Source organism: Lepidochelys olivacea, assembly GCF_965140295.1.
Source record: "Lepidochelys olivacea isolate rLepOli2 genome assembly, chromosome: 6".
NCBI lineage: Eukaryota > Metazoa > Chordata > Testudines > Cheloniidae > Lepidochelys > Lepidochelys olivacea.
This window is the reverse complement of record NC_140416.1, coordinates 113,663,053-113,685,077: the sequence shown is the minus strand read 5'-3', so window position 1 is coordinate 113,685,077 and position 22,025 is coordinate 113,663,053. Positions and strand designations below refer to the sequence as shown.

The following is a 22,025-nucleotide window of genomic DNA, read 5'->3' as shown; positions in this document are numbered from 1 at the left end:
ACAGGGGCAAGGCAGGCAGGGAGGGAGCCTGCCCTGCCCCTGGTGTGCGCTGGGCCGGAGCTGCTCTAGGTAAACGCTGGGGGGGCTGCGGGAAGCTGGGGGGGCGCAGAAAATACGCGTGTGAGAGACCCCTGGGTTAAAGACACAGGCACTGGGAGTCAGAGGCCATGGTGAATGTTTTGGTTCCTTAATGAGGGTTGTGAACTGTAACATTAAACTGTGGAGCCCCCACATCTAGAGCCTTTGAAGTATTTGACTGAAAGGAGCTCCTTAAAGAAGGGGCCGTTGAAGTTGGTTTGTTACCAGGGTGAGTGGAAAGTATCGAAAACCTGACCAGATTCAAAGGGTTGTATACGCTTGTATGAAAAATCAAGCTTAAAAGTGTTGTCCAGAAAGCTTTCATAGGAATGTGTTTTTGAACTTTGTCTTCTCTTTTGTGCATCTTTCCAACTAATTTAATGTAAGCATTTAAGAGCGGGCACTGTCCCAGCAAGTCAGTAGCAGTGCAGCATATTTCCATTTGGCTGAAACAATCTGGAATCCAAGTTCAGTTCTTCACTTCTTGAATTTACATTATTGTGGAGGTATCATACTCAACGTGTGTGTGGGAGAGAATGCCTTGAATTACTTCCAAATGATATGTAAAGGAGGGAAGTATCCCACTAGCCAGAGTCTCAGTGTAGAGAGGTGTTTGGCTCTAGAGAGAGTCTTGTACAGCTGTACTCAGATGGAAGTATGTAGTTTCATTAAATTTGGAGGAATGGGGGGGTGGAGGGGTTGATAGGAACATATCATCTCCTTTTCTCACCCTAAAGAGAGGACTATTGAAGTCCAAAATATTCTTCAGATAATTAACTACTTAACAGCATACGTATTCAGTACTACAGGATTTTAGTATTTTGGTCTGATTTGCTGTTAAAGTTGATATTTTCCAAGTTTTCTGCTTGAGGTAACTAATGTGTCATTCCATATCTTTATGAAAATATGCTTATGATATGAATATGACATAACTGAGATATACCTTATGCAAGATGGCTCATGAGAGAGATAATTTGATTTATTAAATGCGATTATCCAATCTGTATGCCTGTATCATTTTTGTATCTGAAGTTAGGAATATTGTCTATGTATCTGTATTTCAACTATGCTACTTTGGGTGACGCCCACTGCTAACACTTCAGGTACAGCAATGGAAAAGCCAAACAGGGTGGACGGCCCATCAGCGAGGACAATGGACTGTGAAAAGCTTGGCCTTCCTGTGGACGCTCCATACTGCCACTGACTCATGGACGCTGTGATCCTACAGAGTCGGGTGGTCTTGTCACCTGATACTAAAGCATTACCTGTGACTTCTTGTAACTTTCCACTGGGGGTGGGGGGTCAAGTCTGGGAAACAAAGGATTGCTGCCTTATGTAAATCCTACTTAAGGGTGGAGAGGAAGGCAAACAAGACTCCTCCTCTCCATGGCCTGTCTGCCCAAGAAGAAAGACTGCAAAGGGGAAGGCAAGTGGGGAGTCCAGACTGAGACAGGGGTCAGGTCTGAAAAGAAATATAACTGGAACTCTGAACCACAGAAACTTTGCAAACTGCCTGCAACAATATTAGGGTGAGAAATACTATTTGTAACCAATTTCTTTAGCGAAATTAGCTTGGTTTGCGTGTTAGATTTCATTTGCTTAGTAATCTGCTTTGACCTGTTTGTTACCCCTTTTACCACTTAAAATCTGCCTTTTATAGTTCATAAAATTTGTTTTGTTTATTATTAAACCCAGTTTCTGTAATTTCTAACTGGGGGAGGGGAGCAAGAAGTGTGCATACCTCTCTCCACATTGAGGGGAGGGTGTGAATTTCATAATATATCTTTGGGTCTGTACTCCAAAGTACATCTGAGTGCTGGAGCAAGTCCCTTAAACTGAGTCTTCCCAGAGCTGATCTGCAGCTGGGTGTGGCTCTGCCTCTGTGTGTTAGAGGAGGCTTTAATAGCCTGGCTCAGCAAGACAGGTTAAAGGGGACCCATGCTGGCAGAACAGGTAGACTTGGTGGTATCTCAGCACATCAGGTGGTTTCCCAAGGGGTCCAACTCATCACGTTAACCTCATGAAAAAAGAACGTGGAGTACTCGTGGCACCTTAAAGACTAATACATTTGTTAGTCTCTAAAATGCCACAAGTACTCATTCTTTTTGCTGATACAGACTAACACGGCTACCACTCTGAAACCATTAACCCCATGGTTATTTTTGAAAAAAATCATCTTTTGTGAAAGGATCCAATTGTTCATCACTAATAGTTTAGGGGCTACTTGTGCAACCCTTACGCTTGTGAATATTCTCGTTGATTTCAAGTAGCGTGCTCACACTGAAGCCACTCAGTGCAGCAACTGTCCCTTAGGATATGCTAGTTTAGCAAAGTAAGAGTGAATCTGAGGGCATGTCTACACTTAGCTGGGATTGACGCTGCTGCAATCAAAGCACCGGGGGGCAATTTAGCAGGTCTAGTGAAGACCCACTAAATGACTGCAGATCGCTCTCCTTTGGACCCTGGTACTCTACCGGAATGAGAAGAGTAAGGTAAATGATTTAATGGGGGATGGGTTCTGCTTTTGAGCAGGGGGTTGGACTAGATGACGTCCTGAGGTCCCTTCCAACCCTGATATTCTATGATTCTATGAAATTGATGGGAGAACATTTCCCATCAACACAGTGCAGTGTAGACACCTCAGTAAGTTGACCTAAGCTACTTTGACTCCAGCTATGTTGTTCACATATCTGGAGTTGCATAACTTAGGTAGACTTACCCAGGTTGTGTAGACAAGGCCTCCAACTCTGCTGAGATTTGTTACTTTCTAACCTTCCATCTCCTTTTTTAATACCTGAATTGCTTCATCGACTCTACATTCCAGACACACAATTCTGTAACCCAAGCTACAGTATGGGTGCTTGACTTATATTGCAGCGTTTTCAATGTACAAGGTGTGTATATACTAGCCTTAACACAGAACCTTTTGCACACTGACCACATTTTCTGTTCTGTAATGTAGATGTTTAGCTATTAAAATTCAGTATTTAACCTTTCTCTAACAAAATATAAATGAGCAATTGTTCTGTGGTTTGCTGCGAGAAAGATTTTACAATTGAGGGCTAGATTATGACTTAATGTTCTTTCTGGAGTAAGGGACGGCACATTGTTACACTAGCTAACCTTGGAGCAGCCCAGGTGAGAGATTGTGGGGAAAGCACTGAGTTTGGTAGGTCCCTACTGAATTTATATGCTATGCCTTTCACCCTTCAAATCCCTATGTTACCACCCTTACCAGACCATAATTTTGCCCGATCATACATTGTAAAAGTATTGAATGAAAAGGATGCATTGTAAGATCTATTTTAATGCTTTAGTTGTATCTGATAATTGTTAGTTTTTGTCGCCCCCCTCTCCCCCACAGGTGCTGGTAAAACACCATCATTAGGAGGAGGATTCCATGTCAATTTGGGAAAGGAATCACGAGCACAGACTCTCCAGAATGGTACTTGCAAACTTTAGTCTTGTTATTGTATGATTTTTAGCTCAACATAAATGCGATTGATGTTTAATTTTTAGTTTTGAATGTGACCTCAAACCCTAGCGTAACTATTTTCTGTAGAGTAGACAAGTCTGTAATTCTCCCTCCTGCTGATTTTATATTGTTCTCTTGTTGGATTATTATAAATCTGCCTTCTGAGATCATATAGTTGGACAAATGACAATGGCACTTGACAGTATTTTAAAAGGGCTTTTTCAAGGTTGGAAGGTCCACTGTACTTTTTATTAGCAGATAGCTTACTGTACCTTTTTATCTTATCAATTTGCGACGTTCTTAAGTGCTTTATGCACATTTATTTCCAAGCATAAGTGTTCCTCTGCTTTTATTTTCATACCGTTTTAAAATAAGACTATTCAAATATACCTACAATAAAAAACTGTAATTGGGGAGGAGAGAGAGAGGAAGAAGAAATTAATTTCAGGCTTCCAAAGAGGGTATTAATAAGGTATAAGGGAAAAGGTATATAGAAACCTAAAATCACAGCGTTTGCATGGTATACATTTTAATGTTGTTTGTATAATTGAAAATGACCCTTTGAATTTTTTAATCAGTGAAAGAGGTTTTTGTTTAGAAATGGAATAATCTTCCAGATTTAGATGTTATTACTTTTTATCCGCAGATATACATTGCCATTTGTTGGCTAATCAACAGTGTTGCCTTATGTTCTTGAGGTGACAGCTGATTGATTTTTTTGTCACATTAAAGACTCTCAAAAGGTGATGTGATTAACCGGGAGATGTAGGTGGGCTTCCATCAATATCTTACCAATTATCCTAATTTCCTAGAATATTTTAAAATAAATGATGTTTTTCCTCAGTAGAGGCTTTTACACACAACTCTAGAAAAGGAAATCTTGGTTTCCAAAATTGTGCCTGCATACAAACAGGAAGGATAACACTGATCTGCACAAATACATAATTGTAGAATAATTGACATAGAGCTAGATTATGTTACCCTTATTCATGCTGAATGGTACCATACACCATGTTGTGGGCCTACCAGTGGAGTAAAGTGCTACTCAGTGTGAGCAACAATATCAGAATCTGGCCCAAAGTTACATGGTCACCTCATGAGACTTTGAAAATTCTATCAATAAGAGAATTTTTGTTAGTGAAGTTTAATTACGTGAAGGAATGAACCTTAACTAAAAATTAATTTTGGACAGATATTTAAGTTTTAAACAAAGTGGCTGTTATGTACAACGACTATCTACTTCACAATATTTGTAACGTTAACTTCAGAAAAGTAAAATACTGAAAAAAATATTACTCTTTGAATATACTAGCCTCCTCTTTTTCGGGAGTCCTTAGAACCTAGAAAGTACTTTCTATTTTTCAGTTACTCTCTGAGGCTGTGTGTTGTGCTGAGCAGAACTGGATGTTGCTCTCTGGAATTTGACAATGTAACTCCTGAATTGTATGAAGGGTTTGCTTGAAAATAATGCTGAGCATCCTCCACCCTAGGAGTTGTGTATATATTGGCCACTTGTGTGACGAACCTCTTTACTATAAGTAGGGTCCTACCAAATTCACGGTCCATTTTGGTCAATTACACGGTCATAGGATTTTAAAAATAGTAAATGTAATTATTTCAGCTATTTAAATCTGAAATGTCATGGTGTTGTAATTGTAGGGGTCCTGATCCAAAAAGGAGTGGGCGGGGGGTGTCACAAAGTTATTGTGGTGGAGGGGTTGCAGTGCTGTTACTCTTCCTTCTGCGTCGCTGCTGACAGGTGGGCAGTTGGAGAGCGGTGGCTCCTGGCCAGGAGCCCAGCTCTGAAGGCGGAGCTGTCGCCAGCAGCAGCACAGAAGTAAGGATCGAATGGTATGGTGTTGTCACCCTTACTTCTGTGCCGCTGCCTGTAGAGCGGGGCCTTCCGTCAGCAGCCGCCGCTCTGAAGGCAGCAGCGCAGAAATAAGGGTGGCATGGTATGGTATTTTGCCACCCTTACTTCTGCGCTCCTGCTGGCAGGGCACAGCCTTAAGAGCTGGGTGCCTGGCCAACAGCTGCCTTTTCCCTGCCGCCCAGCTCTGAAGGCAGCGCAGAAGTAAGGGTGGCAATACCGTGACCTCCATAAAATAACCTTGTGACACCCCCCCTTGGATCAGGACCCCCAATTTGAGAAACGTTGGTCTCCCCTGTATATCTGTATAGTATAGGGTAAAAGCACAAAAAAGACTGGATTTCATGGGGGAGAGACCACGCTTCATGGTCTGTGACATGTTTTTCATGGCCATGTATTTGGTAGGGCCCTAACTATGATCCTCCTTGTTTTGTGCTACTTCAGAGTTCCAGTCTTGCACCAAGTAATTATAGTTACCTAAACTGAAACTTTCTTTCGAATAGTTTTACAACAGTCAATATTTTACTCTGGAGACTGCATTCATCTGAGGTTATCCATGGTATCCTTACCTCCACTCCATCACGTGTATCCTCCTTTATTCAAGAAAAAGGAATTTGGACTCAAATCTCTGTAGCAAGTTTGCATCTGGCTAGTTGCCAATCTGTCTTAGAAACTCCTTCTCAGTGTACACAGCAGAGTGCTTGCTAAGACACTGCAAGAACAGTCTGTAGTCCACATACAGGTATCCTGGTTGGTAAGGCCCTTCTTTTTGCTTCTGCATAGGGAGGAGGTTGGCTGGTATATTTTGAGTTTTACAGGGTCCATAATGACAAACTGAGCTATGGGAGCAAAGTTATAAAATCTCTGTCAGCATGTGCCCTTCGTCATGATTTTATCATTACATCTATAGTTATAGTATAGTGGCCTAATTATTTACATTACCTTGCATTTTTTAAAGAAAAGTGTGGTGAATGTTCATCGCCTAGAAAATATGAAGTCATTGGTACATGACTTTTTTTTTTTTTAAAGCAGTGTTCTTGTCCTTGGGTGGTGTAGTTTAATTTGAAAAAGAAATATTAAATAGATGTGTAGTAATTGAGTTGTGCACTCATCCCATAAAATTTGCATTTGTGAAGTTTATCTAGTTGCAAATGGACGGGTGAAATAAGCTGAGTTTGCTACAGAGGCATGAATTTTTTCTTTAATTATTTCAAATACCTCCTAGGAGATGGATTTGTTCCTTCACACTGGTGTTTCTCCATTCATGGATATGTACTGCTGTTTTTAATAGTATAAATACTCAATTTTTTCTTTCCGGTTGTGTTCTGTAAGAGTGCTGCCAGAGAAAAGATGAGTCCATGGGAAGCAGAGACAGGTTGTGGAACTCAAGGAATCCTGAAGGTTGTCACCTAATGTATTCTAGAGCAGCTAGGAAGAATATGACTGAGGCTGTGTGTAGTCTGAGAATTCTGGCATGGCTGTCAATAAGCCTACTCTTGCAGAAATACTGTATGTTTTACATAATGTAGGGGAAGATCCAGCAATAGGACAACAGTCTGCTAAAAACAGAAACTGCTGGACCAAATTCATCTTTGCGGTAATTTCACTGTTTTCCAAAGGGTCGACTTTGGCCAACTATATCTAATTTAATCACTTCATATAGTGGTCAGAATGGGCCAAACTAGTAGCAAAATATAAATTGCTATGCACTCTGGCTATCATTTGTGTAAGTGTTGTGATTATAGACTGTTCTGAACTTGGTAAAAAGTAGTTTTTCATTTAAATACCTGCATGTAGCAACTGATAGCTCCCAAATGGAAGAACAAAGGAGTGAAATATCAAACACATGCTAGTTAGCAGTTCTGGGCTTTTCCTGCAATATTTTTCAGTTTGTTTGTTTTATATAGCTTCCAAACAAAGGTCTCAGGCCTGAAAAGTTTAGACTCAGTTGCAGGGTGGGGATTTGATTTAAATCACTAGTCAGGAAGACTCGATTTAATCATGGTTTTCTACATAAAAGTGCATTCTTGTTGGTTGTTATAACCTTAATACATATTCTTCACAACTCGGAGATAGATGTAGATTTCATTTTTAGAAGGTACACACTATACATTTTTAAACAGTGATTTATTTTGAAAACTTTTCAGATTAGTTCTACAGCTATATCAGAAAATGAATGATTGTTTGGTTATTTCATTTACCAAAGGTAATTGAAGCAGATATTTATGAAGTCATTGGGAGGTGAACTATCTCCAGTTCAACAGGTTAATCATTAATATTTGGAGGATTTTCTTGCTGGGCTGTATTAGGAGGAGAACATCACCAGACAGACATTTAAATTGTTTTATTTAACTAAAACAACGTTATGTATTCTGGATTTTTCTCTGCAACAACAAACATATAATATTATAACAAAACAAGCACGTGTCCCTTGCTTCTCACATTTATCTCCAGACTTCTTCTCCTTGTCCAGATCTATTCCGCCTCCAACAATCTTCTATTCATTGAACTTTTTGAAACTTTGCACTTTTAGAGAGAGGTGAGGGATTGACTCTGTGTACACAAATTTTTAGAGGGACAGTAGAGTTGAGAGGTCTGTCATTTCTCACCTCTCTAGATATATTATATTTATTTATTTATTTATTTTACCCCCTTCCCCCCCCATGTTAACAAGCATGTTACCTCTGGAGACAAATCCACAGTTTGAGAACTGCAAAACTAAGCATCTCTGATGGTATCTTCTAGACTGAGCACTGAGTTCCATTGGGTAGATAGAAAGATTAACCTAAATAATCTTTCCAGAAGCCTGTGGAACCCCATAAGATTGGGTTCCTAATCCATGAATTGTTGGAACTCATTTACAAAACTTTTCTTAACATTAAATGAATATATTGTCTCATACTATAGAATTTATAATCCCTATTCCATGATGAGATATATTTGAGCTATAATGTATCTTAATTAAAAACTATCTTTAGATGCTTTTTAAGGAAAAAACTATTTTATCAAAATAATCCTATTTAAATAAAAAAAAATCTGATTTTATTTATTTTTTAAAACAGTCATTGATTTTTATCCACCCTGCTCAGTTGTATGTACAGTAGGCAGAGTTAATGTCCCACATCATTTGTGCCTTAGCTGCTTGTTTTCTTGCTATTTTTAACAGAAGTTCATAGTGGTTCATATCTTCTGGCTGTTTTTGATGAACCTGTGTTTATTTACCCAGGAAGTAGCTTTAGTTATAAAACTTGAGACCTATTTAAATTTGCTAAAATATTATGATAGATATGATATTCATTGCCTTTGTCAATATCTGCATACCAGAGCTTCATTTATAATATACTGTACTTTGCTAATGAACTTAATACTCAGTTACAGAAGATCAACAAATAAGAATGTATATCCTTTCTTATTGGTACTGAGGACCTCAAAAGTCTGTTTTGTTCAAATCTGAGATTTATTTTCCAAATCTGCACATCTGTGAGGCGAGAACTGTATCTCAGCTTTCGATTAATGGATTTTACGTTGGAAGAAATGAAGCCACTTAAATGGTGCCATTACCCGCCAAACATGAATAAGAGCTAGAAATAAAGTATTAATATAATTGCAGTCCACTTAATTAAACTGGATCAAAAGTATTCTAATTTGAGGGGGGGACCCATCAATAAGGTTTTCTTTTTATAAAAAGACAGTGATGTCTTCGTCTGCTGAACTTCTTTAAATCCATTTTGTGTTGGATGGATTTTATAGGTACTTACTTACTTACTTACAATAATGAAATTCAGGACTCTTGTCTCTTTAAATTCATTTTGAAACACTACACTAGATTATGTAATCTCTCTAAATAGCTGGTTTATTCTTGTTTCCTTGCAGGCAATCTGCTCTTGCTATATCCATATCAGATTCAAGAAGAAATTATTTCCAACTATGTCTGTGAGCACTGATGCTTTCATACAGTCTTCAGTGGTTAGAAAGGAGGGGAAATGGGAAAGGTGGTCAATAGCATAATTATGTCTTTAGATACTTTTAATCTAGGCATAGATACTTGAGTTCGGGTAAACTGAAGTTTGAGGATTGTAGCTATGTACAATTTAATATTTAATGTAACTTCCGGGCTATTGAAATGTATTTTTACTCCTTTCTTTAAGACAATGTTCTGCTTATTCCTGTTATGAATATTAATGTAGGTAATAGGTTTTTTTTATATTCATGGCTAAACAATAAGGAACTTTTGAAGAAGTTCTCTGAATGCATGTTTGTCTCTCTTCTTTTGTACTTGCAAACTTACTGTTTTGCCATCACTGGTGTCTTGGTACACCTTGTTTATCTTAAGCATTTATAGAGAGCTCTTCCCTTTACCAGTATCACTGGTAGACTGCTGTGGATGAAGAAATGGGTTAAAAGGAATAGAAAAAAGGACAGTTACTTCAGTAAACAAAAATACAAACAATGATAGCAGAAGATATGCCATCTCCCTCCCTTTTTCTCCTCCTGTCATTGACTTAGAGCTTTCTCATGTGATTTCCTCCTGTCTCTATGATCAGTCTGTTAGCCTCTCATTTGATGGGTTGGCCCATTCTCTCTCTTGGGGTGATCTTATCTTTTTACTGTTTCCCCAATCTGGTTTCCTCCAGTGAGTTACTGCTCCATTCCAGTCCTGCATCAGTGTCACTATCTTTTGACCTCTCTACCTGGGTATCTCATCATTACATGGCCGAACCAGAACTGCTTAGTAGCTCTGCTGGCTCGCCCTGTTTACTCTAGCAAGTTTAGGCTCCCTTTCCTCTCCTTCAAGGCCCATCACAACTCTTCAAGGCCCATCTGTTGCTCGTTGTTGCCCTACTGTCCCTGCTAAACCAGTGACACAAGCCTTAACCAGCTTCTTGCACAAGCGTAACTACATCTTTTTCTATGCAACCCCTTGTGTATGGAACTCAACCAGGTGAACTGATTGGAAGGGTCACTGCCCTTTCTTTCAGAACCTTCTTGAAGAATCACTTGTCGTTTTTTTTTAAAGACTTTGAAGAACAGCATCTAAATACATTATTCCAAACTGTAGCTCTGTAGAATGGAGCTCCCAGTCTGGTAGGAGAGCCAGACAACGGGGATGCACAATAACCGTGAACACAGAAGAAACTGTCACTGGAACAGATGGACACTGGAACACTAAGGTAAGAAGGCTCAGAGGAGTAAACAGGGAATGGCATAGAGTAAAGAAGGAGTAGTGAATTAAGAAAGTACCCATTTGATAAACCAGCATCTTCTCTGGATAATCTTAGAAATACTTTCCCGTCTAATTTTTCCCCCTGCTTTTATCATTGTCAAACTTACTTTAAAACTTTTTTTGCGAGATTAAATGTTGGTTGGTTTGAATATTCTAAGAAAGAAAAAGATGCTCAATTGGCACAACTACTCCAATTTGTATGGGATTTCTGCAGTGATACTTGACTCAAACATACTTTCAGATCATTCTGCACGCTGATTGGTCCCATAACTTTTTAACGCAGAGAACTAGGATATCTTGATATGTCAAGTCAAAAAGATTTACGTCTGCTGGAGATAATTTGACCGCTATGTTGTGCAAGGGAGAGGGATTGCCCTCTCACTAGTATTCCCCTAAACTCTGCACTCAGTCACACCCACCTACTCTCTTGAGATCCCAAAATAAGATTTGCTTCATAATACATCTGGTGGCCTGTGATATACAGGAGGTCAGACGAGATGATCTGGTGCTCCCTTCTGTCCTTAAATTCTGACATAATTTCTCCTTTTTTTGTTTTGTTTTTTGTTTGCTCAGCAGGGAAATAGTTAAAATGGGGCCGTTCACATCTGTCAGAGCTATTGTTTTAGGCTCTATGTAGGCTTAAGCAGACATCTCTGTTGGTTTACACTTTGTTCATATTTTGAAGATTCTTTGCTGCTATAAGGTTTATACTTACTTAAAAAAATAATCTGAAGACTGTGATGCAGTCTCAAAAAAAAAAAAATACTGGTTTTCTGAGCCAGTGTGAGCTGGCCCAGTTTTGACCCCTGAATTGAAGGAATTGACCTTTGAATTTGACCCCTGAATTGAAGGAACCATTGACAATTCTTTCCTTTTACTCTTTATTCTCTCCTACTACCTCTTTACTCTCTCTTAGCTCGTTATTTGGCTAGAGTAAGATAAGTTGCCTCAGGGAAACACCAATCTTATTTGCCTTCCAAGAAAGAAGCTAAAGGGTGAGCTGATTCTAAAGTACTTGCTTGTGAACGTTCTTACATAAAAACACCAAAGTTCAGGTTCCTTTACAAAATCTTCTCTTTTAACCTAAAACATATTTGTCTCCATATGATCCAAAACTTAGACTAGAACAATATGTATCACATTTTGAGGAATTCATTGACAGTGAATCTCTTTCAAAAAATGGCTTGTAGGTAAATGGAACTTGTGTCTCAGGAAGATCCTTTATATCAAAATAGTATACCTGGTGGGCTAACACTTCAAAAAAAACCCAACCAAACAAACAAACAGCAATTTTATACAGTACCATTTAAAGTCAGATGAATTTAGACTTGATTATCCATAAGCCTGATTCTCTTCATAGTTTTATACCCTGCCAGAAAGTAGGTAACTGCACATAATCCCTCTTCCCTCTCTCCCCCACAAAAATAATCTCTTGTGCTTGTAATCTGTATTTTGTAACAAGCCCCTAAAATAAAATAATTTTAGTTTTGAAGGGAAAGATTTGTTGAGTGAGTTCAAAAAATAACTTTAACGTACATTGCTATATCATCTTAAATTCTGTGTCTTCCCAGCTTGATTTTGTTATGCAAATAAAAATACATGTTTAACACTATTCACATAACTCACTCTAATGTACTGTGGATAGTAAATTGTTTCTAGTCAATCAAATGTTTCTGCTCTATCATAGGTTTTATATCCAAGCTGAATGCAATGGTACTTTCTTGTATAATGAGAAAATCATTACTACTTTAAACCATAAAGCAGTTTTTAAGTCTAGCCAAACTCCCATTAAATTGATAGCATTTTCCCTTTAGATTATTAGATGTGCACCATGTGTGTTGGCAAATTACTAAAAGCAAATGGACTTGGATGAAACTGTACTTAAAAGAACAGTTCACATTTACAGTCTGAGTAGTTTAATGTTAAGTCATGTACTGCATACAGAGTGCTTAAAATATCCACTTGTTTTATGCAGTGAACTATTATTCAGGTTGGCCATATTATAAGAGATCCTCTAACACATCCTAATGGCTTATGAGCAGACATAGCTCGTGAAGAAGCACTTGTTCAGTATAACTGTAATGTGCTGCAGGGCATGATGATCATCCATAAGCATTTATTTAATATGTGTTTGAGATGTGACTGGTGACTTCACAGGCAAACTAACTCATAATTTCTGTGAGAAAAATCTCATCTATATGTACAACATTTTTTGCAGCCCCTACTTCCTCACTGGACACATTGAAAATGTACTCTCAGTTCACTTCACTGAATGAGCTTGAGACATTTTAGCAGGATGGTGTAAGGATGCTTTCACTGGGTTACATCCTACCACGCCCATGGGCATGTACTGGCCAAAGGCCACTAATACAAGACTAGTGTGATTCTGCTGCATGGAGGAGGACATGGGGAGTGTACGCAGTGGGTTTCACATTTTACACGCTTCAGAGGTATACTCTGTTGGGCCCTTTCAGTGGTAGTATGCAAAGGATTTTTGGGGATGGATGGGGCCATAGATCTTTGACTATACATGTCAAATTCATGGGCCTGCTGGATATGGGTGATGTATCTGCTGCAGAAACTGCAGAGTGACTCACCCCTTTAAGGGGAGATGGGACCTGCCACACCTGTCCCATAATGAATTGCTTCCCAGCCTGAGTGGGTAGGACTAAATCGGGTCAGATGATCGCTTAATGGTCAGCTGGGCCTTTGTTGGACTGAGATTTGTCTGGGGGTTGGAACCAGAGCAAATAGAAGGCTGCTGTGGAATATCCTGAGCCTGCAGGAGGCCTGGTACTCAAGAGCAGCCGTTCTGGAGGCCCAGTGCGTTGTACCGGAGCAAGGGAAGGATGCAAGGAACAGAGCCCAGCAGAGAAAGAGTGCTCTATCCCAGAGCCTGAAAGACTCTCAAAGGGTCTGGGAACAGGGCCTAGAGGGCAGAAGATCCTTTTTGTTTGTTTGGGATATTTTAGCTGGATTTTTCTACCCTAGATGGGGTTAACTTTATCATTTGGCATTGATGTGTGAGAAGTAGAGGAAGCCAACTTTGTGGAGGGAAACTGAGGCAGGCAATGCCAGCCACACTACGCTTGGCCAGCAAGGCAGCCATGCCCTATCACACTGCAGTAGTGACTGTAGAGCAGGGATTCTTGCAACAAATTTTTTGGTGTCCTCAGAGTGTGGCCACCAACTCTTGCTGATGGACAACAGAGGCCAGGCGCGATGGATGGGGGACCCCCGCCACCACATGTTTGGAGGGGTGGGTTGCTGGTGGCCGCACTGACACTTCTTCCTCAAATACTTAATTAACTTTAGGAAAAACAAATAAATATACATGTATATCAGTGGTCTCCAACTTTTTTACACACAAGATCACTTTTTGAATTTAAGTGCGAACCAGGATCTACCCCGTCCCTTCCCCGAGGCCCCGTCCAGCTCCCTCCATCCCCCCTCGTGCCGTCGCTCACTCTTCCCCACCCTCACTCACTTTCACTGGGCTGGGGCAAGGGTCGGGGTGCAGGAGGGGGTGAGGGGTGCAAGCTCTGGGAGGGAGTTTGGGTGCAGGAGGGGGCTCTGGGCTGGGGCAGTGCTGGGTTGCAGGAGGGAGTGCAGGCTCAGGGAGGGGGCTCAGGGCTGGGGCAGGGTGCTGGGGTGCAGGAGAGGGTTCGGGGTGCTGTCTCCGGGAGGGGGCTGAGGGTTGGGGTGAGGGCTCCAGCCGGGCAGCATTTACCTTGGGTGGCTCCTGGTCAGTGGTACAGCAGGGCTAAGGCAGGTTCCCTGCCTGCCCTGGCCCCACACGGCTCCCAGAAGCAGCCAGTGTGCCCCTGCTTCCCTGAGGGGGACACGTGTCTTTGTGCACTGCAGCTCCCATTGGCCATAGTTCCCTGTTCCCAGCCAATGGGAGCTGTAGGGGCTTGGTCTTGCGTCTGGGGCTGGGAATTGGCACCCATGGCCAGCACCTGCCGGAACCTAGGGTTGACATCCAGGAGCAGTGCCTGGGGTCGGCGGCCAGGGCTGGGGGTCGGAGCGCACGGCTGGGGGTTGGCTGCTGCCAGGGTTTGAGGCTGGCGCTTTGGGTCTGCACCTGTTGCCGCATGGCCAGGGCTAGGGGTCAGCATCCAGAGCCAGCACCCCTGGGCCCAAGGCCAGCACCGGAGATCTGCACCCAGGGCCGGCAGCTGCTGGAGCTCAGGGTCATCGCCTAGGGCTGGCACCTGTGGTCAGTGACTAGGGCTTGGGGTCGGAGCACGCAGATGGGTCAGTGCTGGGGCCAGTGGCCATCGGCGGGATTGGGGGTCAGTGCCACACGGCCAGAGCCAGGGATTGGAGCCCCCTGCTGTGTGGCCAGGGTTTGGCGGCTGGAGCAGTAGTCTGCAGCCAGGCTCCCTAAGTCTCCACCGCCCAACCACCCCAAGGCTGAAGTCCGAGCCCCACTAAGGCTCCCTAAGTTCCCCTTCTCTCCTAAAGGTAGAGAACTCCCCTTACTCCTTCACCTGTCTCCAGAGATGTTCAGAGTGGCACATCAAGGAGCAACAAGGAGGGAGTGGAAGGGGGAGGGGCTGATGCTTTGCTGCTGCTGGCCCCTCTCCCCCTCACCCCCCCCCCCATAACTGCCCAGGAAGCTGTTGTGGCTTCAGGGAAATCCCCTGGTGGCCTCAAGTGAGAAATGGTGCTCTAGAGTAAATTTGCTGGGATTCTACAAGCTGTGGGGAAGGATTCCTTTTCCCATGGAGCATTCATGGGCAAACAGTTTTCTTGACTTGGCTCAGGAGAATTTGACCCACTTCAATTTCTTTTCTATATTCGTTTTGTGGGTGGTGAAGATTTTGATTTTGTGTGCTGTCAGTGTAATGTCTTTTAACTGTGTATCTTGATAGTAAAGCAGTGAGCTGGATGCCCAAAACGACAATATTTCCCCACAGACTGGATAAACTTTTTCTTGTCTCTATTGGCAGCCTATGAAGTAAAATCTAATTTTTTGAAGTTTGTCAGCATCCTTGGTCTGAAAAGAATAAATGTGTTCTCATTGACAGAGAGGTTTGCAGCTGAAATCAATTCACCCTTTGATTCAACAGTGTTTTTTTACATGTATATTTGTATACCACAGTCCTGGTACTTGCAAGCCTTCGCAGTCAGAGTGGAGGGTGGTGGTGGTGGTGGTTTCTGCCTGCCTGCCTGCCAGTATTTTGGCTTGACTGAAGTTGGGTGGGAGGCTTTTAAAAAATGTTCTGTTCATTGACTGCTGCTAGCAGATGGACACACTTCTTGCAGTGCCTCAGGCCTATATACATCTTTCCCTCCTTCCCCCAGCTGGGCTGACTGATAATTTATCCATGCAATTTAAAAAGGAAAAAGATGAGAAATATCTTGTTCTAATAGGATTTTTGTCACTGCCTTTTGCCATGTCTACACTATGAAAGTACTCTGATTTTACAGAAGTCAATTTTTGGGAACAGATTGTATAAAGTAGAGTGCATGCATCCACACTAAGCACATTAATTCGGCGGTGTGCGTCCACTGTACCGTGGCAAGTGTAGGTTTACTGACTCGCTCAGACCTCGGTGAAACCAGTATTCCCATTGTCATTGTTGCTTGCTGCGTGCTCCACAATCTCTGTGAGAGTATGGGGGAGACGTTTATGGCAGAGTGGGAGGTTAAGGCAAATCTCCTGGCTGCTGAATATGCGCAGCCAGACACCAGGGTGGTTAGAAGATCACAGGAGGAAGTGCTGCGCATCAGAGAAGCTTTGAAAACCAGTTTCATGACTGCCCAGGGTACTCTGTGACACTTCTGTTTGTTTCTCCTTGATGAAAACCCGCCCCCTTGGTTGCCTCTAAATTCCCTGTAAGCCACCCGCCCTCCCCCACCCTTCGATCACAGCTTGCTTGCAAAGGAAATAAAGTCACTATCATTTAAAAAATGTGTATTCTTTATTAATTGACTATAAAAATAGGGAGATAACTCACAAGGTAGCCCGGGTGGGGTGTGAGAGGAGGATAGGAGGGAAGGAAAAGGCCACTTTAAAACTAGTTGAATGACAGCCTTTTGTTGCTTGGGCTGTCCACTGGGGTGGAGTGGTTGGGTACCCAGAGCCTCCCCCCTGCGTTCTTGGGTGTCTGGGTGAGGAGGCTATGGAACTTGGGGAGGAGGGAGGGTGGTTAAAGAGGGGCTGCAGCGGCAGTCTGATTCTGCTGTCATTCATGAACCTCCACCAGACACCGGAGCATGTTCGTTTGATCCAGCAGTAGCCCCAGCGTTGCCTCATGCCTTCTCTGATCTTCCTGCCGCCACCTCTCCTCACGTTCATTGGCCACTTTCCTGTACTCTGCTGTTGTGTCCCTCCACACATTCTGCTGAGCTCTGTCAGTGCTGGACGACTGCATGAGCTCAGAGAACATTTCATCGCGTGTGCGGTTTTTTTGCCGCCTTACCTGAGATAGCCTTTGGGATGGAGGCTTGAAACATTTGCAGCTGCTGGAGGAAAAAAACGGAGTGAAGTATTTAAAAAAATACATTTTACAGAGCAATGGCTATACTCTTTCACAATGAACAATGCTATTCACATTACATAGCACATGTGATTTTGGTACAAGGTCGCATTTTGCATCTTATATTGAGTGCCTGCGGCTTTGGAGTTTGAGGTCACCCACACAGGGCCAGGCAACAGAATTCGGCTTGCTGGTGGCCATGGTAAGCCATAGTCTTTCGCCTTCTGCAATCTTCATAACAGCAGCACCCTCCTCTCCCATACCAAGCAAAGCACATTGAGTTGGCCATTTAGTGCTGCGATTTTCCTATTAACGTGCAGCAGCAGAAACCAAACTAACCCCCCACCCCCATCCAGTTCTCTGGGATGATCGCTTTATCCCTCACCCCACCACGTGGCTGGTATCAGGGAAGATCCCTGCTAGCCAAATGCGAACAGCTCAGCGCCAATGGGCCCCATCCCCATGTAGCTAACTGTGGGGAGGATTTCTTTTCAGCCATAGGCAAACAGTCCAGTAGGAACAGCCACCTCTGAATGTACCCTTAATTAAATTCCTCTATTTCAACCAGGTTACCATGAACGATATCACTCTCCTGAGAATAACAAAGAGAGAGAAGGAAGGATGTTGCTTGAATGCCAGCAAACACTGGGACCATACGCTGCCAGGCTTTGTCATGCAATGATACCGATTACTTGCTACTAGCATGGCGTGGTAAAGTGTCCTACCATGGAGGACGGAATAAGGCTGCTCTCCCCAGAAACCTTCTGCAAAGGCTTTTAGAGTACCTCCAGGAGAGCTTCATGGATATGTCCCTGGAGGATTTCCACTCCATCCCCAGACATGTTAACAGACTTTTCAGTAACTGTACTGGCCACGAATGCATCCCAAGTCCTCAGGGCTACTTAATCATTAAAATATGCTTGCTTTTATAACATGTATTATATGTGAAAAGGTACGCTCACCAGAGGTCCCTTCTCAGGCTTTGTTGGGTTGGGAGGGTATTTCAGTCAGGGTGATAAAAAGATCCTGGCTTTCGGGGAGAATGGTGTGCTGTGTGCTCTCCTCAAGCTCGTCGTCGTCGTCCTCATCTTCCCCATCCGCAAAATCCTCAGGCATGGCGGAGAGTACCCCATCATTGGAGTCCATGGACAGGGGTGGGGTAGTGGTGGTGCTCCCCGCAATCCTCCCTCCCCCCCCCCAGGAGTTGCATGCAACTCAGCGTAGAAGTGGCTTGTCTGGGGCTCTGTCCCGGAGTGGCCGTTTGATTCTTTGGTTTTCTGGTATGCTTGTCTGAGCTCCTTAAGTTTCATGCGGCACTGTGTTGCGTCCCTGCTGTAGCGTCTGTCCCTCATGGCCTTGGAGATTTTTTGAAATGTTTTGGCATTTCATCTTTTGGAACATAGTTCTGATAGCACAGATTCCTCTCCCCACACAGCGGTCATATCTAGTACCTCCCGTTTGGTCCATACTTGAGCTCTTTTTCGATTCTGGGACTGTATGGTCATGTGCTGATGAGCTCGCCTGGCCAAACAGGAAATGAGATTCAAAAGTTCCCGGGGCTTTTCCTGTACACCTGGCCAGTGCTTCAGAGTGCTGTCCAGAGCGGTCACAATGGTGCACTGTGGGATAGCTCTCGGAGGCCAATACCTTTGAATTGTATCCACACTAATCCTAATTCGAAACAGCGATGTCAATTTCAGCACTAATCCCCTCATTGGGGAGGAGTACAGAAATTGGTTCTCAGAGCTCTTTATGTCGAAAAAAATGGCTTTCTTGTGTGGATGGGTGCAGTGTTAATTTGATTTAACGCTGCTAAATCCGACATAAACTTGTAGTGTAGACCAGGCCTTTTTTGTTTTAGATGGGCTGCATCTTTAGGAAGCACTTTTCCATTTCAAGCTCTCTGAAGAATTTTCAATGTGATATTAAATGCTCTCTGACACTTCATCTTGAACAGCAATGGAGTTTAATAGCCTAACAATATTTCTAAAACAGTTGTTTAAATGTAGACACATTTCCTATACGTTTTGAAGTGGTTCATTCATTTTGCTTAACTCTTAACCGCTTTAAAGGCTGTCACTTTAATAACCTGGGCTCGACTGCCACTAGTTCAGAGATGTCCTTTAGTACAGAACATAAAACTGTTCTTTAGACAAATGATAAATCAACTTTGATATATTAAAGCATTCGTAGGAATGCCTAAATTTCTTAAATTGGCTGTTGAGAGCTTTCCCTACTTACCAGCAGAAATTGACTAAACCTAGCACTAAAAAGAATTGCTCTTTTTTTAGTGGGGTCTCAAGCTGTTACTCTGTTTATTGAGGCATGCATTTTGATTGACATTTTTCAGATTATTCATGACCAGAATTAAAATCAGCTCTTCTACTCAAATCCCACATTAATAGAGAGAATGCACAGTAATGTTTTAAAATATTCTTATAGCAAAGGTCACTAGATAGTGCTGTTACACACATTTTTACAAGTTTTTACTAGCATATAAGGAAACAGTCTTGGAATAAAATGTTGTAGTGGTGTTGGTCCCCTGGTAGTTTATTTGGCAGCTGTGACAAGCAAAAAGGGAATTCGCTCTGTCCTTAATCTCGAAGTCATTTCTTGAGGCAGAGCTGCTGCTCCCTGAAAACCGAGAGTTGGTGTTTGATCGAGAGTTTGGAAAGGGATTGCCTGTATGCCGTTATCTCTGTTCTAGGACTGATGTAATGTGTAAATACAATAAGTTGCACTAGTACTATACCCATACTACAGACCAGTGATTTCTTCATTGGGAAGTTGACTTACAAGGCCCCTACTCCTCTGCCAAATAGTAGCGGATATAACAATAGCTGCCTCATACATCTTTCATCAAAGGGACTCAGACTGAAGAATCATGTTTGTATATATAAGTTGGAAGTAACTTTAGAATTATGTTTGTTGGATGGCATTTAGTTTAGGTACACAAGCTTCGGACTTTTGAAGGTAAGATAAATTCCAGTTTGCTACAGGAGGAGGCTTCTATAGAAATTCTAAGTCTCTAATGCCTGACTTTTCCCCCCTCTGTTGTACTCTGTTCAGTGAGCTTATGGCTGTTTCCCCTACTTAGGAAGTCTTTGAACCGGGGGAAGGATCATACAGAGAAAAACCAAGTTCCATTCAGTTTTCTCCAAAGCTATTCCGTATTAAGTATGAGTTGCCGGTAGGATGATAGCTCCACTATGTAGAGTCCTAGGAGACAAGTTATCTGGGGAAACAAGCTAGTAAGGGTCAGGCTCTGGGAATTGCATTAGGATGGGAAATCATGGGAGCTGTAAATACTTTCTTATCAAATAGTGAGGTTTGTTGTCCTTGTACTCAAACACCTGACCCATTTTTAAGCAAACATGGAGGGAATGGACCATCAATGGACAGAGACTAAGCCTAGAACTCATCAGACAAATGGGTTTAAAAATATAGAAAGTTATGAGTAACTGAAAACAGGCTTATAACTGGTAATGCTCTTAAAAGCTTAAATATTGTCAATGTCATAACCACTCTGGGTATAATATATATTATTTTAGATTTACACAAATAGAAGTGAGAGCTGTCTACATTTTTCTTTTAATCAAAAAAGAATTAATCAGCTATACTTCTTTCTGTCGTCAATTGAACATTGTAACTGTAGGATATGAAATAAAAATCAAATGCTGGCTTGCTTTGAGCGTTTTCTGATAATAAATCATGGATATATTTCTTGTTTCATACTTTCTAGTTAAAAAAAAGACATTTTCTGAAATGGAAAGTGCAGCATTTCAAAAATTAATTTTTTGGTGTGAGTTTTATAAATATGGATTCTCCAGTTTTTGCATTGGTGATTATTGGTTTAAACTGCAAACTAGACACCCTAAATAAGTAGTAACGATTTGCCCCTCTGCTTTTTGGTAGATCTGCTGAGTAGCAAAGAGCTATTGCTCATCCACAAATGGGGCTGAAATCTCTGACTTCAGTGTGAGATGCAATTGCTCAGCACCTTTTGAAAAACAGTCTTACATTTAGGAACCTAAAATGTATTTAGAAGCTTACCTTCAGGCACTCAGGTTTGAAAACCTTGGTCTATAACTGATGAAAATAAAAAAGCTAAAGGTGATTGATTTATATAATCATTCATCAGTCAACTGGCAGCATTTTTTTGCCTAACTTTTCAACCCAAAAAGGCTTCTGAGTTGGAATATAAGAAAAGTGAAGCAAAGAGATTCCTTCTTAAAAGGAAAAAAATCATTAACAGAGAATACCACAAAGCAAGTTATATAATTATATTCAAATAGGTGATTCCCTAAGAAGTTCTATTATGTTAATGAGCCTGAATGATTTTCATGATTAAATTGGAGAAAAAGAAAAAGGTCTATACAAATCCTCACATTAAATGCTTCCTTGAGACAAATACCCTGATTCCAGACCACAAGGTCATAGAGCACAACCTTGGAGCCTCATAATGGTTCTTATAATGCTACCCCAATTCACCCCAATAAGTTGTCATCCTATATTCCATCCATTAAAGTAGACTTTAATAATGGCTATCTTCAATCTGACAATCGTATGAAGATGGGAGCTTTCTCTAATGATATCCAGTATTATATTTTTAATTCAGACAAATTGTTCTCACAGCTATCATAGGATTCATTCCCAAAGTAAATTCAGTAAAGGTTCTTCCTTCTGTCAAGCAAAGTCCATTCCTTAGGAGCACTTACAGTCTCAGCGCGGAGGAGTCTTCATCTCTGCAATGAGCTCTGATAGGCAACCACATGGCCATCAATATGTAAATTAACCAAATGCTTCTACATATTGGCCATCCTGTCTTTAACCAGTACTCATTTTCAGCAGAAGTCTTCTCCATGCCTTACAGCCCCAGGGAATACGGAG

At 41.8% G+C, this 22,025-nt stretch overlaps 1 protein-coding gene across 2 annotated transcripts in view; it reads left to right on the top strand.

Moving 5' to 3' along the window:
- Positions 1-22,025, top strand: part of BRF1 (BRF1 general transcription factor IIIB subunit) — a 236,285-nt gene that overhangs the window by 25,852 nt on the left and 188,408 nt on the right. For both annotated transcript variants that reach the window (XM_084629960.1, XM_084629961.1), the window contains exon 2: positions 3,443-3,523. In XM_084629960.1, the coding sequence (XP_084486086.1) occupies positions 3,443-3,523 (81 nt within the window). The remainder of the gene's footprint in view (positions 1-3,442; positions 3,524-22,025) is intronic.